General features: G+C 38.2%; 1 protein-coding gene across 2 annotated transcripts in view; it reads left to right on the plus strand.

Moving 5' to 3' along the window:
- The window catches only part of LIFR (LIF receptor subunit alpha), a 79,582-nt gene extending 66,594 nt beyond the window's left edge, over positions 1-12,988 (plus strand). For both annotated transcript variants that reach the window (XM_070357622.1, XM_070357623.1), the window contains exons 17-20: positions 2,316-2,477; positions 3,390-3,483; positions 5,170-5,248; positions 5,633-12,988. In XM_070357622.1, coding sequence (XP_070213723.1) covers positions 2,316-2,477; positions 3,390-3,483; positions 5,170-5,248; positions 5,633-6,253 — 956 coding nt within the window. In that variant the 3' untranslated portion in view covers positions 6,254-12,988. The remainder of the gene's footprint in view (positions 1-2,315; positions 2,478-3,389; positions 3,484-5,169; positions 5,249-5,632) is intronic.
- Positions 12,989-14,079: the final 1,091 nt, after the last annotated feature.

Below are 14,079 nucleotides of genomic sequence, written 5' to 3' on the forward strand. Positions count from 1 at the left end.
CCTGTGCTCACCAGGCTTCCAGTGAGCCATTTAGTAGCTCACTCTGAAACATGAGGAGTATCCAGGGTTAACCAGATGATTGAGAAAGCTTCTAACCTGCAAGACAGACACCAGGAGAAATCAGAGGAAACAAATGTTATGTGGGAAACAGAAGTAAAAAAAACAAAACTATTCTTGGATAATTGAGGTACTGTTGAAAAGACATGATGTTATAAAAAGGAACAAACAGAAGACAGTTATGAATTCCTCAGAATTAAAACTGTGATCGAGGAAATTTTTAAGGAATTAAATAGAAGTAGAAATATTAAAGGGAAAATGGGGAAATTCTTCTGAAAATGAGACAGAGGCAAAAGAGCCTTGGAGGTAAAAGAAAGTTGCAGCTTGAGTCAAAGACCTGCCCTGTCCTCCTTTATAAGAGTTCTGTTAGAAGAGTGGAATGGAGGGAAGGAAATTTCCAAAGAAATAGCCCGAGAAAATTTCCCAAAATCAAAAGACCTCAGTGTATGCAGTAAAAGGTGCCATTAAATACACCAGTAAAATAGAGAAATAGATCTATGCTGAATATGTCATGGTGAATTTTCAGAGCACCTAACACATAAAGAAAAAGTCCTAGAAACAAAAGAAAAGCAGTTATGGTGCCCGGATCAGGAATAAGAATGGCAGTTCTCAACAACATACCGGATACTAGAAGATATTACAGCTAAAATAGTGAGTAAAAAATTGTTTTCAACCTAAAATAATACTGTAGTCAAGCCAATTTATCTACAGATACGGTAGTATCTGTACTACTTCTGTGAGAATAGAAGAAGACATTTTTAGACAGGTGAGGCTGCACATATTACTTCCCCCAGCTATCCCTTCTCCAAAAGCTACTAGAAGAGTGGGCCTCAACACAAGGAAATAAGTGGGGCAGGGAGTCCCGGGACAAGGGCCCCTGGAAGGCTTTCAGTCCATAGAAGACGCCCTGGGAAGCAACCTGACGAAAACCGGACAGGGGCTGGGGAAGCCACAGCACTGGGACTTAGTTGTGTTGGATCACATGGAAAATTGTGTTGAATATTCATTGAAGGATGTGGGAAGAATTAGTAACTGGTACATCAAACAAATAAGGAAGAAAGGCAGTTAAAACAACAGAAGAATAAGAAAGGAAACATCATATCTAGCAGTTTGTCTTAGCAATACTTCATGTTTATATAATCATGATAATATAAACACTGAATTTACCAAATTTTTTTGTTTTTCTGCCAGTAATGTGGGGTTGAGGGGAGAAGGGGTAGTGCTTGTGTGTTAGAGCTAACATCTAAAATTTAAAGTCAAGCACTACCAGTTTAGGTTTCCCTGGTGGCTCAGTCAGTAAAGAAGATGCCTGCAATGCAGGAGACTGCCTTGCAGTACAGTAGACCCAGGTTCAATCCCTGGGTCAGAAAGATTCCCTGAGAAGGAAATGGCAACCCACTCCAGTGTTCTTGCCTGGGAAATCCCATAGAAGAGTTTCATGGGCTGTAGTCCATGGGATTGCAAGAGTCAGACATGATGTAGTGACTAAACCACCACCAATCTAAGTTTATTTCAAAAATGGAAGTGAATACCCACAGAAACTGATAACTTGCTTTTGAAGTGATTGGTTGGGGGGAGGGAGATGCAGGCAGGCAACTGCTGCTTTTTATTAGCCGTATAGTGTAATTTAGTTTTTAAGCTATTGAACTGCACTATTTTGGTTAAAATTTTAAAAAACAATAGTTTAAACAATTCTTCTCATTTCCTTTTAAAACAGTTCCAAGGCGTCCTCACTGGTGTCTTACTTGAGACCTTGGTTTCCTGAGTAATTTGGAGTGATCTCCATTGATTCTTGCTCGTACTCCCTTGAGTTTCTCACTTGACTCACAGACAGATGGTCAACTCAAGTGACAGCATCCCTGCCCCCATGGGTTTGGGTTGCAGTGGGTTTTCATGCTCTTAGTAACAGAAAGAAAAGAGACTTTTATTGATTGCCTGCCGTATGCCAGGCATTATTCTAGAGAATGTGCATGGAAATTTCTGAGAGCTTCGAAACAGCTCTGAGAGCTGAGTCATGATATGGGATTTCACAGTTAGAGAAACTCAGGTTCAGAGTGGTTCAAATAATAGATCCAGATAACCCAGCTACTAATTGGTAGAGGCGGAAGTGAACATGGTGCTGACTGGCACTACAGGCCTTGGCCCTGGAGGCGACTAGCATTCAGACTCACTTAAAAATGATATGTGACAGGTTTGAGTAACCAGGTGTTTAAAAATAGTATAGAGATCAGTAATGATCTTCTTCACTTGAAAAACAGGTCGTTTTGACACAAAGGTTAAGAATATTACTGACATATCACAGAAGACACTGAGGATTGCTGATCTTCAAGGTAAAACAAGTTACCACCTGGTCTTGCGAGCCTACACAGGTGGAGGGATGGGCCCAGAGAGGAGCATGTTTGTGGTGACAAAGGAAAACTGTGAGTTAAATGTTGTGATTGAGTTGCTTTCCATACTCAAATGCATTGGGTTTCTAGTGATTTTTGTTTATATAGAAAACCCCCCTTCTTTAAATTTCACATTTTGTTATACTTTTAAAGTAGGTGGAGGGCAGTGTTGAAAGGCCTGAATGACTTCATATTTATTCTTACCAGTTATCTGAACCTACTGTCTAATGCATACTTGAGAAGTTAAGGGCTTGAGGATATCTGAAGTTCAGAGTTCTAAATTCATGTTGAACTTATGGTCAAGTGGTTTAAAATTTTTTGCCCGAAATATTCTGAGATTTTTAACATATCCAGGGAAGAATGTAAGAAACAGCCTTAAAAGAGTGTAAAGCATAACACTTATAAATTTGAGATGGAAAGTAGAGGAGATGGACTTGATTAGTCGGTCAACAGCAAAGAACTTTCATTGGTCACAGGCTTGTTCTCTAGCCCTGGCTTGAAGGTCATACATGCCTTTAAATAAAGGAGGGCTATGTGGAGATAGCTCTCACCTGGGGGTGATTTTGCCTCCTGGGGACACTTGGCATTGTATGGTGCCGTTTTGATTGTGCTACTGGTATCTGGTGGTTAGAGGCTGAAGGATGCTGGTAATCTTCTTCCAGTACATGGAACAGCCTCTTCCCCACCAGCACATGTCAAAGAAATATCTACCCTAAAATGTTAGGAGTGCCAAAGTAGGGAAACCCTGCCCTAAAGAAGTTATGTGTTAGTATAAAAATCATTACAGTACTTTTTAAGGTTATATTTTAATAATTTTTCAGTTTCTCTGGAGCAGTTAGGGTTTTTTCTTCAAATAATCTACTGACTTAAATGTCTTATGATATGAATTTATTGAGGTCATATATTAAAATGATGACTTTAACATCTGCAATGTTCTCTCTTCAGCTGAGGGTTTGATTATTGCCATTCTCATCCCAGTGGCAGTGGCTGTCATCATTGGAGTGGTAACAAGTATCCTTTGCTATCGGAAACGAGAATGGTAACGATTTACTCTCGCTATTTTGTTCTTAAGGGCATGATTGATTAGTTCATGTGTTGAGAGTCTGACACAACTTGCGACTGAACAAAATAACAAGTCCACCTTTTTGGTGGAAACTAGGTAATAAATATTTATACTGGTCAGAATTAATGTTGGAGATAATATTAGACAAGAACATGGCATATTATTTACAGGTTTTAAAACTTAACAAAGGAAAAGTGTAAATTTTCACTACTATGGACAGGGAGGTCTGGCAGGCTGCAGTCCATGAGGTCACAGAAAGTAAGACATGACTGAGCATGCACAAAAGCATATTTACTAATTAAAGTAGTAGCCATTGTACTAAAAAAAATATTTAAAGGCATACATACGTCAGTAGCTATATGCAGGGTTGAATGTAGTTTAATGATTGAGCTCTCACTTGTCCTGGTGATCTATTTAGAGAGTCTGGTCATTTATTTAACAAATGTGAATGGCCCTCCCATGTGAAGGGAGGTACAGTGGTAGACTAAATAAGTATGATCCTTAGACATGTAGAATAGTGGGGAGGATGGACTTGAACCCATAATCATTTAATAAATACATGCGGAGACGTGTGAGTGGGTGCTGGAAAGAGCGCAGGCGCGAGAGAGAACAGTGGGGAAACATGTCTCTGTGGGCGGTCAGGTTCCCCCGTGGAGGTCCCTGGAACGGGAAGAGGAGAGCATGTGCCAGGCAGAGGGAAAGGCTTCTCTGAGGGCCTGCAAATTGGAAAGAGCTTGATCTTCTGGAGAAAGCAGCGTGTGTTTGGGTGCAGTGACCACGTGAGTGGCGTGAGCTGAGGTGAGCGGGCTGAGGAAATCGCGCCTCGTGCTCAGCCAGCAGGAGCTGTCCTGGGCTGGGCTTCAGGCAAATGGCTGTCTTCATTTGGTCCTTACTGGCCTTCAAAATGCCGTCATTCATGGTAAAGAAGAGAATATGTTCTAGCAATCCTGGCTTATAAATCAGTATAGTAACAGTTTAAAACGATAGAATACCCTGTTTGGTAACCACATTCTCATTGCCAAAAACCACATTTTTAAGGCAATTTCCATTCAGAAAAAATATAAAATAAGGAGATAGAGTGGAAGAGCATTTTGGACATACATTGACAACGTTTTTTTTTTTTTTTCCTATAGGAATTTCAAACGATAAAAAAAATTAACAGCTGTAACTATGATAGGGCACTAAGCAAATCTCGTTTTTGTGTTTAGTTTTTGCTTAAGACTGATAGCCTTCCTTTTTCTGATAGTGCAGGAAAAGTCTGTTTTGAGTAGTAGAGAACTGAAAATGCAAATATGTTCCCAAGTAGTTAATGGTACTGAATCCAGTCTGCAGCATGAACATTTTGGTTATATGAGTAATGCCTGTATCTTTTGACTGGATAGCACAGTCAGCATCTTAACTCTTTTCTTTCCGTTTTCATAAGATATGTAAGATATTATAGTTCTAGAAATAGAAGCACTGTTTGTAGTTTTCAGATAGGAACCTCTGAATGCATTGTATGAAAGCTCTAGCGACCGATCACACTGAAAATGATTTTCCCTTTTGATCTCAGGTGTTCATTAGCATATTCATATGAAACGTCAAAATAAACCTGGTAACTTACTAACTCGTTGTCTGATAATCCTATAGTTATTAAATGTATTTAATCATCTTTATTTAAAGGATTAAAGAAACCTTCTATCCTGATATTCCAAATCCAGAAAATTGTAAAGCTTTACAGTTTCAAAAGAGTGTCTGTGAGGTAATCCTTTATTTTCTTACATTTACCTTTGAAGTACTGACTTCCTTTTTTTAGTCTTTTGTGAAAAGTTTTTAACATGCCAGTGTCATGCACAGTAAAATGTACTAAGAAAATAGCAGTGCTTGAGCATCTGCTGAACTTGTAAAATTATTAATTTTAAATTGTTGGTGCATGCTCTTTTTTCTTTTCACTGCTATTAAGAGCAAGGAGAATACTGATATGTAGAAAAAAGTAGCTTTGCTCTAGTATGAGCTAAAGAATAGTAGAGATGCAATTTTATAAGCATCTGCGAAAAATATATAAAATAATGCTTCTTTTTGTAGGTGGAGCATCGCAGCAGCTTTTCATGGTATCCCTAATCCCTGTTTTAAAATTTATTTCTAGGGAAACAGTGCTCTTAAAACATTGGAAATGAATCCTTGTACCCCAAATAATGTCGAGGTTCTGGAAACTCGGTCAGTGGCTCTCAAAATAGAAGATACAGAGATAATTTCTCCGGTGGCTGAGCGTCCAGAAGATCGCTCTGACGCAGAACCGGAGAACCATGTGGTTGTATCCTATTGCCCACCCGTCATCGAGGAAGAGCTAGCGAACCCGGGAGCAGAAGGCGGCGGGGCCTCACAAGTCATCTACATTGATGTCCAGTCCATGTACCAGCCTCAGGCGAAACCAGAGGGGGAGCTGGACAGTGACCCTGTAGGGGGAGCAGGCTATAAGCCGCAGATGCACCTCCCCGTTACTTCCACTGTAGACGATCTGGATGCAGATGATGACTTAGATAAAACTGCAGGTTACAGACCTCAGGCAAATGTAAACACTTGGAACTTGGTATCTCCAGACTCACCTCGGTCCACAGACAGCAACAGTGAGATTGTGTCTTTTGGAAGTCCGTGCTCCATTAACTCCCGACAATTTTTGATTCCGCCTAAAGATGAAGATTCTCCTAAATCAAGTGGAGGCGGATGGTCCTTTACAAACTTTTTTCAGAACAAACCGAATGATTAAGTGTTCCCCGTCACTTCAGTCCACCATCTCAATAAGCCCCCATTGCTAGAGCTGCCACATCAACACAAGGCACCTTGGAGGGATCCTGTGAAGTGTTGCTAGTGGGGTGGACTTCACTCTCACAAGTTACACTAAGAAGTGTTAATGTGCTTTTCATGCAGTCTCAAAGCCAAAGTACAGTAACTCAGAAATTGGATCCACACAACTCACAATTTGGAGCTATTTGGGATTCGAGCCAAAGAATTCTCACATTACTCTGCCTTCAGGAAGCTTTTCAAGAACAAGCAGTGCCAGGCCCATTCGTTCAAAACAAACCCTGCAGCAGCTATATTCTGTTCTGTTGTTCATCGGGTTTTCTCACACTTATAATTTATGGAATTGCACGCAGATTTGCAGGCAGGGGGGTAAAATGTCAAAGTAACAGGTGACGTTACTTGCCTGACATTTGCTCCATTCCAGATGAAAACCAAGCACAGATTTGGAAACTTTTGACATTATTCTTTATCCACAGCATTTAAGAAAATTAATATAATTTTTAATGTAGCAGCAGCTATTTAGTGTTTTGTTTGATAAAGTATGCTGATTTCTGTGCCTACTGTATAATGGTTATCAAACAGTTTTCTCAGGGGTACAAACTTGGAAAACGAGCGTGAAACTGACCAGCCCAAATCAGAATCATGTCTCCTTGCTTTGGTAGGCGTTTTATGTTGTTCCATTATTTTTTAGTGTTTGTGCTAGCTTCCCTTATTAGGTTGCCCTAATATTTAAAAGTAAATTTCTAAGACTGTAGATTTTAAGTTTTTTTTTTTAATTGTGTTTTTTTATGACAGTGTCAGTTTTATACATATATGAGCAAATTCAATATTATTCATAAACACAGGATTCCAGTGACTTACTATTTGAGACGACTACTAAGCAATATCTGGCAGCATCAGCTGTCTGTATAGGTGGGATTGGCCTCAGTTCCTCCTGAGAAGACCACGCTTTGAGCCCTGGTTGCCCGGGCAGCGTGAGCATCTCTGACACCTGCTAACAGGTGTTCTTTCTCATCGCACATCTTAGCAGTTTCTTCCTCTTCATCAGTCCAAGCTAGTTGTTTCAGTCCTCAAACTTTTCAATATAAAACTAAAAAAGATAATGCTTCCTAACAGGGACAATTGCTCAAGGGCTCTTTCATAGAGAATGTTACTACAGCGGATTTGAATCCATGGGCGTACCTGTATTAAAGGTGCTCTGGGAGATGTCCAGAGGGGGGTCCTCACAGCATTCTCTGTCCACCCCTGATCTTCACACATGATGTCTGAAATGAGTGTTGTTCTTGGAGAAGCAGATTGAAGAGCTAAAAACTGTATCTTATATTTTCCCTGCCCTCAGGTTGTCTGTGTATTTTATCTTTTGAGAGTTAAGGCCAGAGTACTTGAAAATTTGGAAGATCTGAAGAAGTCACGATAAGCCCCTTTTTATTTATCATTTGAGATTCTGTAGTGTATGTGCACATAATGGATCAGGTTTTTTTTCTTTTCTAGCCCATGATGTATCATTATAAAAAACATGTTGTAGAAAAAAGGTTCAACAAGGGACAAAAATCTACTTAGGTAGTACTCTGTTTTATGAATCCTGATTTTAATTGCTAGGATTCAATTAAATCCCAGAGCTTCCTGGTAGATGAACATGTGGAGTGAAATACAGTTAATTATGTATACACATAGTATACAGTAAAACCACATAATAGCTCATAGATATTTTCAACAATGAAAGTTGTATCAAACCAGAGCCACCTCTAAACAGTTTGCTCTGTCCTGTTATTTCTCCTGTTGGGCTCCTTCCCTTAGCTTTCACCCCAGACACTGAGCCCTGGGGCTGCCTTCTCTCCCTGCAGAAGCTTGTTTTTACCACACCCTTCTTTCCCCCAATTCATGCCTCTTTTCCCGTCAAAACTCACCAGTCCTATACCTCATCTCTTTAGGATAAGTGTTTAGTCCTCTAAAGTGTCCCTTTAGGCCAAGGTAGAAGTTTATTGATCTTCACTCCACTAACCTGAGATAATGGAAAAAGGCCGGAAGAGATTGTTTTGATTTCCATTATATGTGTCGTAGCTCCTACCATCTACCTACATAGCGACTCCTTTGTTCGGCTCATGGTGCATTTCACCGGGGCTCTCAAGTCCTCTCACTCCGTCCAAGGCTTCATAGCTTGTTCTGTATGAAGATTCAGAGTGCAGCTCACCTCTCCCCTGCCCCTGGGGATCTACACACAGGATTGCTGGGTTAATGAGCAGCAGAATGTCTAAGTCTGGGCAGGCTCCTTATTACTTGTGACAGGCTTAGAAGAGTGTGGCTTAGGTCTGAGGTCAGAACAGATTTCTCTATATTTCCCCTGTTGAAGACTGCCAGACCTCAGCTGCAGGTGGAAAGTGATTACCACCCAGCCCCTGGGCACCTGGGGACAGGGAGAGGGGAAAAAGACACCCTCTGACCCATATCCAGTTGTCTGTGTCACTGCAGACCCTGGTAAATACTCAGTGCCAGGACCCTGCATATGGGTGAGAGCTGGCCTAATAGGGTCTTGCTCTGTGCAGTCAGATTAGCTCCTCTTCTGAGGGAGGGCCTCCCTCCAGCCCTTCCTGATTGGAAGAATGATTGGGAAACCCACCTTTCCTGCCAAAGTTTCCAGTTAAAGCCCAGTCATTGGTTAGAAAATTCTAAATGTCTGAAATATATCCCAGTATGTCTTGATTAGTGCCATTAAAGGATACATTTTCACATCTCTTCCAAGCCAGCAAACCAAACTTCCCTTGTGAGGAATGGAGATTCTGATGGTCATTGTGACTACATTTCTCTTATGAGTGGCCATCTGAAATAATACTTAACATAAAAATATTCTTAGAAGACTTAGCCAGGCTTTTGACACTAGATAGACCTTATTAACTGCGTATTGCATGGACTAGCATCCGTATACAATTGAAGTCTTCAGTGTGCTAAACCTGTAGGAGCCTGGGTTTGACATTGTGGCCCAAACATCTGAATAGTTGGGTGTTTATGTGCTTCAGTGATAGAGGTGCTCCATCCCTGCAGTTTACACAGAGTGGCAGCGATTCCCAGAAAAATTTACAGGCAGGAGTTTCAGCCTCATTTTCCATACCAGCATTGCTTTCACGGCTCATGGATCTGAAGGATTGCATTGAGAACATCTAGTCCTATTGCACTCTCAGAAACTGTGGGAAAAGTCATATTCTTAAACCTTCATGCAACTTGTATTCTTGTTGGAAATTAGTCCTGTGATTTCTTAGTTGTCTTCATACTGGCCATATTTAAAGAACATCACAGTCCTTTTTTGTACTTGAATAATTAGATGTAGTTTAGTGAAGGAGACATGTGAATGTTTTCTTCCAAAAGGAATTTGGAATCAGTTTTAACGAGTTTGAAATAAAAGTGCTCCCTAACCTGTTAATATGCAGAAAATATTATCTCAAATTTTTCTACTGCTGAGGCACATAATCTGATAAAACTTTTTTTTTTTTTTTCTGTTTAAGGTAGTTTTTACTGTTTTCTGTTCTGAACCATGTTAAAATTTGTATATCTTTTATAACATAGATTTCCCCCCTTATTTTGAAAGTATAAAATTGGGCATCTCAAAAGTCAAATGTGGGATCATTAGTTAATCACTAAGACTAGGCACATAATGGAAATTCAGTCAGGTTTTTTATTGACTGAGTCCCATCCCAGAATGTGTTGATTCAATAGAGTTCTCCTGCAGGATGGTGCATGCCAAGATCTAGCTTGTATAGATCTGAGACCACTGGCTCACAGATTCAGATCTACTGTAGAAGTGACTCCACAGGTTGAGTGAAAACTTGGGTCTTACACAGATATCTTATTCTAATCTAATTTTAAATATTCACAGTAACTTTTATATGATGGGTTTACAATGTGGGACATGTTTGTACCAACCAATTAAGTTTGTTCTAGCAAATCAACACATTGATGTGTGAGTTTTACTGATTAGAATGAGCATTCATTCTCCTGATAAACTCTTAAAAGCTTTTATTTTAAACTGATACTTCCTGCTAAAACAAAGTTTCGTGATACCATGGCCATTTTATTTTTTATATCCAGAAGAAAATCTTTGACAAAAGAAAACGATCTGTGGCTAAACTTACTGGCAGTGTAGCTTTTAGACATGACCTTAGAATATCATTGGAAATGACTTGTTTTGAATTTGGTCTATTTATACCTCCGTGGATTATGTGCCAAGGCTATTAATATTTAAACCTCTTACTTCAATTAGGTGGTGAGATTTTTATTCCTTTTCAGTTAGTACTTTTTGTCTTTTAACTATTACATGATCATACTCATGCTGATTTTAACACAGATGAACTATCTTTAATGCTGGTAATAGATTAAAGAACAACATTCTGTTAATTGAGATGTCAGACTTTGTTGTATATGGTAAAGTTTCATGGGATGTGATTTGAATATATCCAAATCCTTATAATTATGATACTGGATTATGATGGAATTCTATTATTTTTAATCATGAATAGCATTTCTTTCTCCCTACATTAAGAATGTTAATATTTTGGATTATAAATCATGTTATCAAGAGAACTTACACGTGTGAGACAAATTCTAGCTGTGGGACATTTTTATGAAAATTAAAAGTAGTGTTTTTAGAGAGAAACCCTCTGAATGTTTTTTTAATGTGCAAGTGCTTAGTTGAAGAAATACAGAAACAATAAATTCAAAAGCTTTTAAATAAGTAAACTGTAACTGATTGAATATTAACCAAATACAAAAAGTAATAAATATTACTTTTTGGTTGCTATAACTGAATACCCAAAAACCTAAAAGATGCATTGGGGAAAAAATGAATGCTTAAGTGATAAGGAATTAATTTTTATTACATTTATTAATGCATATATCATCTAAAATTGCCTTTGCAGTAGCCAATCAGAACTTTAAAACAAAAAATTTTCTAACAATATAGACCTTACACTGCACAGAATCCCAAAATAATTTGTAAACCTGATTGAATTTCACTTAAGTGTATTGAATTTCTTTATACATTTAAAATGTACTTCCCTTTAGAATTATCCCATTTTAAATAGGTAGCTTTCAGTTTCTGAACTTACTATTTTTTCCTAAGCATTCTAGTGGTATATTATAAAAGATCAAAAGATTTCTAGGTGGTAAAGCAATTTTATTTACGAAACATGGACAAGTTAACTGTTAGGTTTAACCTTAGCATTAGTATTTTTGTAGTTGATTATGGAAAACAATACTGAATAATTCTCATAAAATTTTTTTTCAAATCTCCACAGTTTGATTTTCAGTAATTTTCCCTATTATTTATGATATATCCTTCAATTCCAATTATTCCCTCCAGCATAATGTTTCAGAAAAATGACTGTTATGAATAAAACACACAAAAAAGAAACTCTCTTCCACTCATGGTTGTGGAAGGGTAGATATTCCTGGGATTGGGATTTATCCAATTATTTCCTCCAAAAGGGACAAGGCTTTTTTTTACATTTCAATTAAGAAATTGCTTGAAAAAAATTTGGCCTGGATAGAGAGACATCCTCAGTTTGAGATAGAAAGTGAAGTCGCACAGTCGTGCCCGACTCTGCGACCCCATGGGCTACCAGGGAGTCTACCAGGGAGTCTACCAGGCTCCCAGGCTCCTCCGTCCATGGGATTCTCCAGGCAAGAATACTGGAGTGGGTTGCCATCTCCTTCTCCAGGGGATCTTCCCGACCCAGGGATCGAACCAAGGTCTCCCACATTGCAGGCAGACGCTATAACTTCTGAGCCACCAGGCTTGAGATGGTGCCACCCTAAAGTATGTCCAAAGGTAGAGTCGTTTTAAAGCACTCAGCTTTGCTCATAGAAGTGTGTTCCCTTTCCTTCTCTTTTGTCAGCCAGCTACAAGTCAGAGGTCCTTACAATGCTAGACAGTCACCATTTTTTACTTTCAAAATTGCATTACAGTGAATTACTGTTTACAAAATACACATACTGTGAACAGATATAAGTTTTTGTCTTTTATAAGGTTGTTTGTAGAATGAGTGTTTTTTTAAAGGGGATGTTATATGTTAAATATTTTCAGTTTTTTATAAATACTAGTTAACTGTTTACTAATTTTTGTTTGGTCAGGTGTGTGCCAATGTAGCTGAAAGATAGGGAGAAACTGCAAATCCAAAACTGTTTAATTTCTTGAAATGTTACCACTACAGACTTTCTTTTTAATCCTGAATGATCAGTTGTGATGTTCGGCACCTAAAAATTGGGCTTAATCATGTCCGGAAGCAGTTAAATACACACATGCGGGAAGCAAACTGTATAGATTGCAGTATATTTGCGTGTTGCAGTCTGGTTCACAGAATTTCAGGTTTAACAGGGAATAAAATAACTCCACGTACAGAGATAACAACTGAAGTATTTTCTGCCTTAATGAAAAATTGGAAATTATGTTGCTGTTAAAAGGAAAAATTTGGACATTTTATATCATTGTATAATTTCAGAATGTAGTGTCCGTATCTTTTGGGAAACATGGTCATAGCAAGAACATAGAATTATAAGTAACCTATTACTAAGACACTTAAATATAAAACTAGTATGCTTGGCTGTTAACTCTAAAGATGTTACTTATGTCTGTTTTTAAAACATGCATGTATTTAACAATTTTATCATAGTATTGTCATGGAAAAAATAAATATATTTTCTTACACTGACAGATTTGGGCATTATTTAGGATGGGGGGATGGTTTCCTCCTATTTTAAGCACTTGGGAGAAGCGGTTTCTGCTTTGTTGTTAACACTTTTGGTTCTGTCTCAAAAATTACAGTGGCTGTGAAGTAATCACACAGGGCTATGACTAAATTTTTAATATTTTAATATATTGCTATGTCATTGATAAAACCTTCCATATATTCCACTACATCTACATTCTATTTACCAAAGAAGTTAACTATAAAAACAAGTAGTGGGGAACCAGCATTTTAAAACAAATAATAAATACTGGTCCTTAAAGTATGGCTTTTCATTTATTTCCTCTGAGGATAACCTAAACATTTCTAGAGATTCTAAAAATATATCAAAATTTTATTGTCAAGTTTTTGAATTTGGAAATATAGTCATTGATTCAGCAAAACCCCAATAATTTTGAAGTATGAAGTGATCTTAAATGGAATTTCAAAAGGGGGTGATATGAAGTCTTTAGCATTATGCCGCCTCTGCTCACCCAGAGTAACAACTGATGTATTATGAATGGGTCTGTATTTAACCCGAAGAAACTGTTGACCAATTGTAAATTAACTGTGAAACACATGTTAGTGTTTAAGTACTAGAAGAGCTCGTACATGTGGTCTGTCCTTTAGGGAGACCTCGCTGCATATCTGGTTTCCCAGATGGTGAGTTCTTGAGCCAAAATGTATAGTGCAATCAACCCCGGGAACTTTTAAAAGGGTCAAAAAGAGTGGAATGATGTCATTATTAGGGGAAAACAAAATACAGATGTATGAGTAATCATTATTTTAATACATAGCATTCAGCATCATACTAAAATGTTAGCTTACAAACTCACATTCATTACAAAGGGCCTGTGTAAGAATTAGTTTTCAACGGCCTGTAAATTTGATCTATTACCCTTCCCCTGGAATGACTAACAGTAAAATTGAATTAAAAGTATTATTCAGTCTGTAAGAACCAGTGATGCTGAAGGAACAAGAGATATCTTGCACTGATCTGGGATTAAACTCAAGATGATTTTTATCCCAGAGTGATTACTTTCAGGTTAAAGAAACAAAAGTTGTTAAGGATGATTGT

This window comes from Bos mutus, chromosome 20 (genome assembly GCF_027580195.1).
Source record: "Bos mutus isolate GX-2022 chromosome 20, NWIPB_WYAK_1.1, whole genome shotgun sequence".
Classification (NCBI taxonomy): domain Eukaryota; kingdom Metazoa; phylum Chordata; class Mammalia; order Artiodactyla; family Bovidae; genus Bos; species Bos mutus.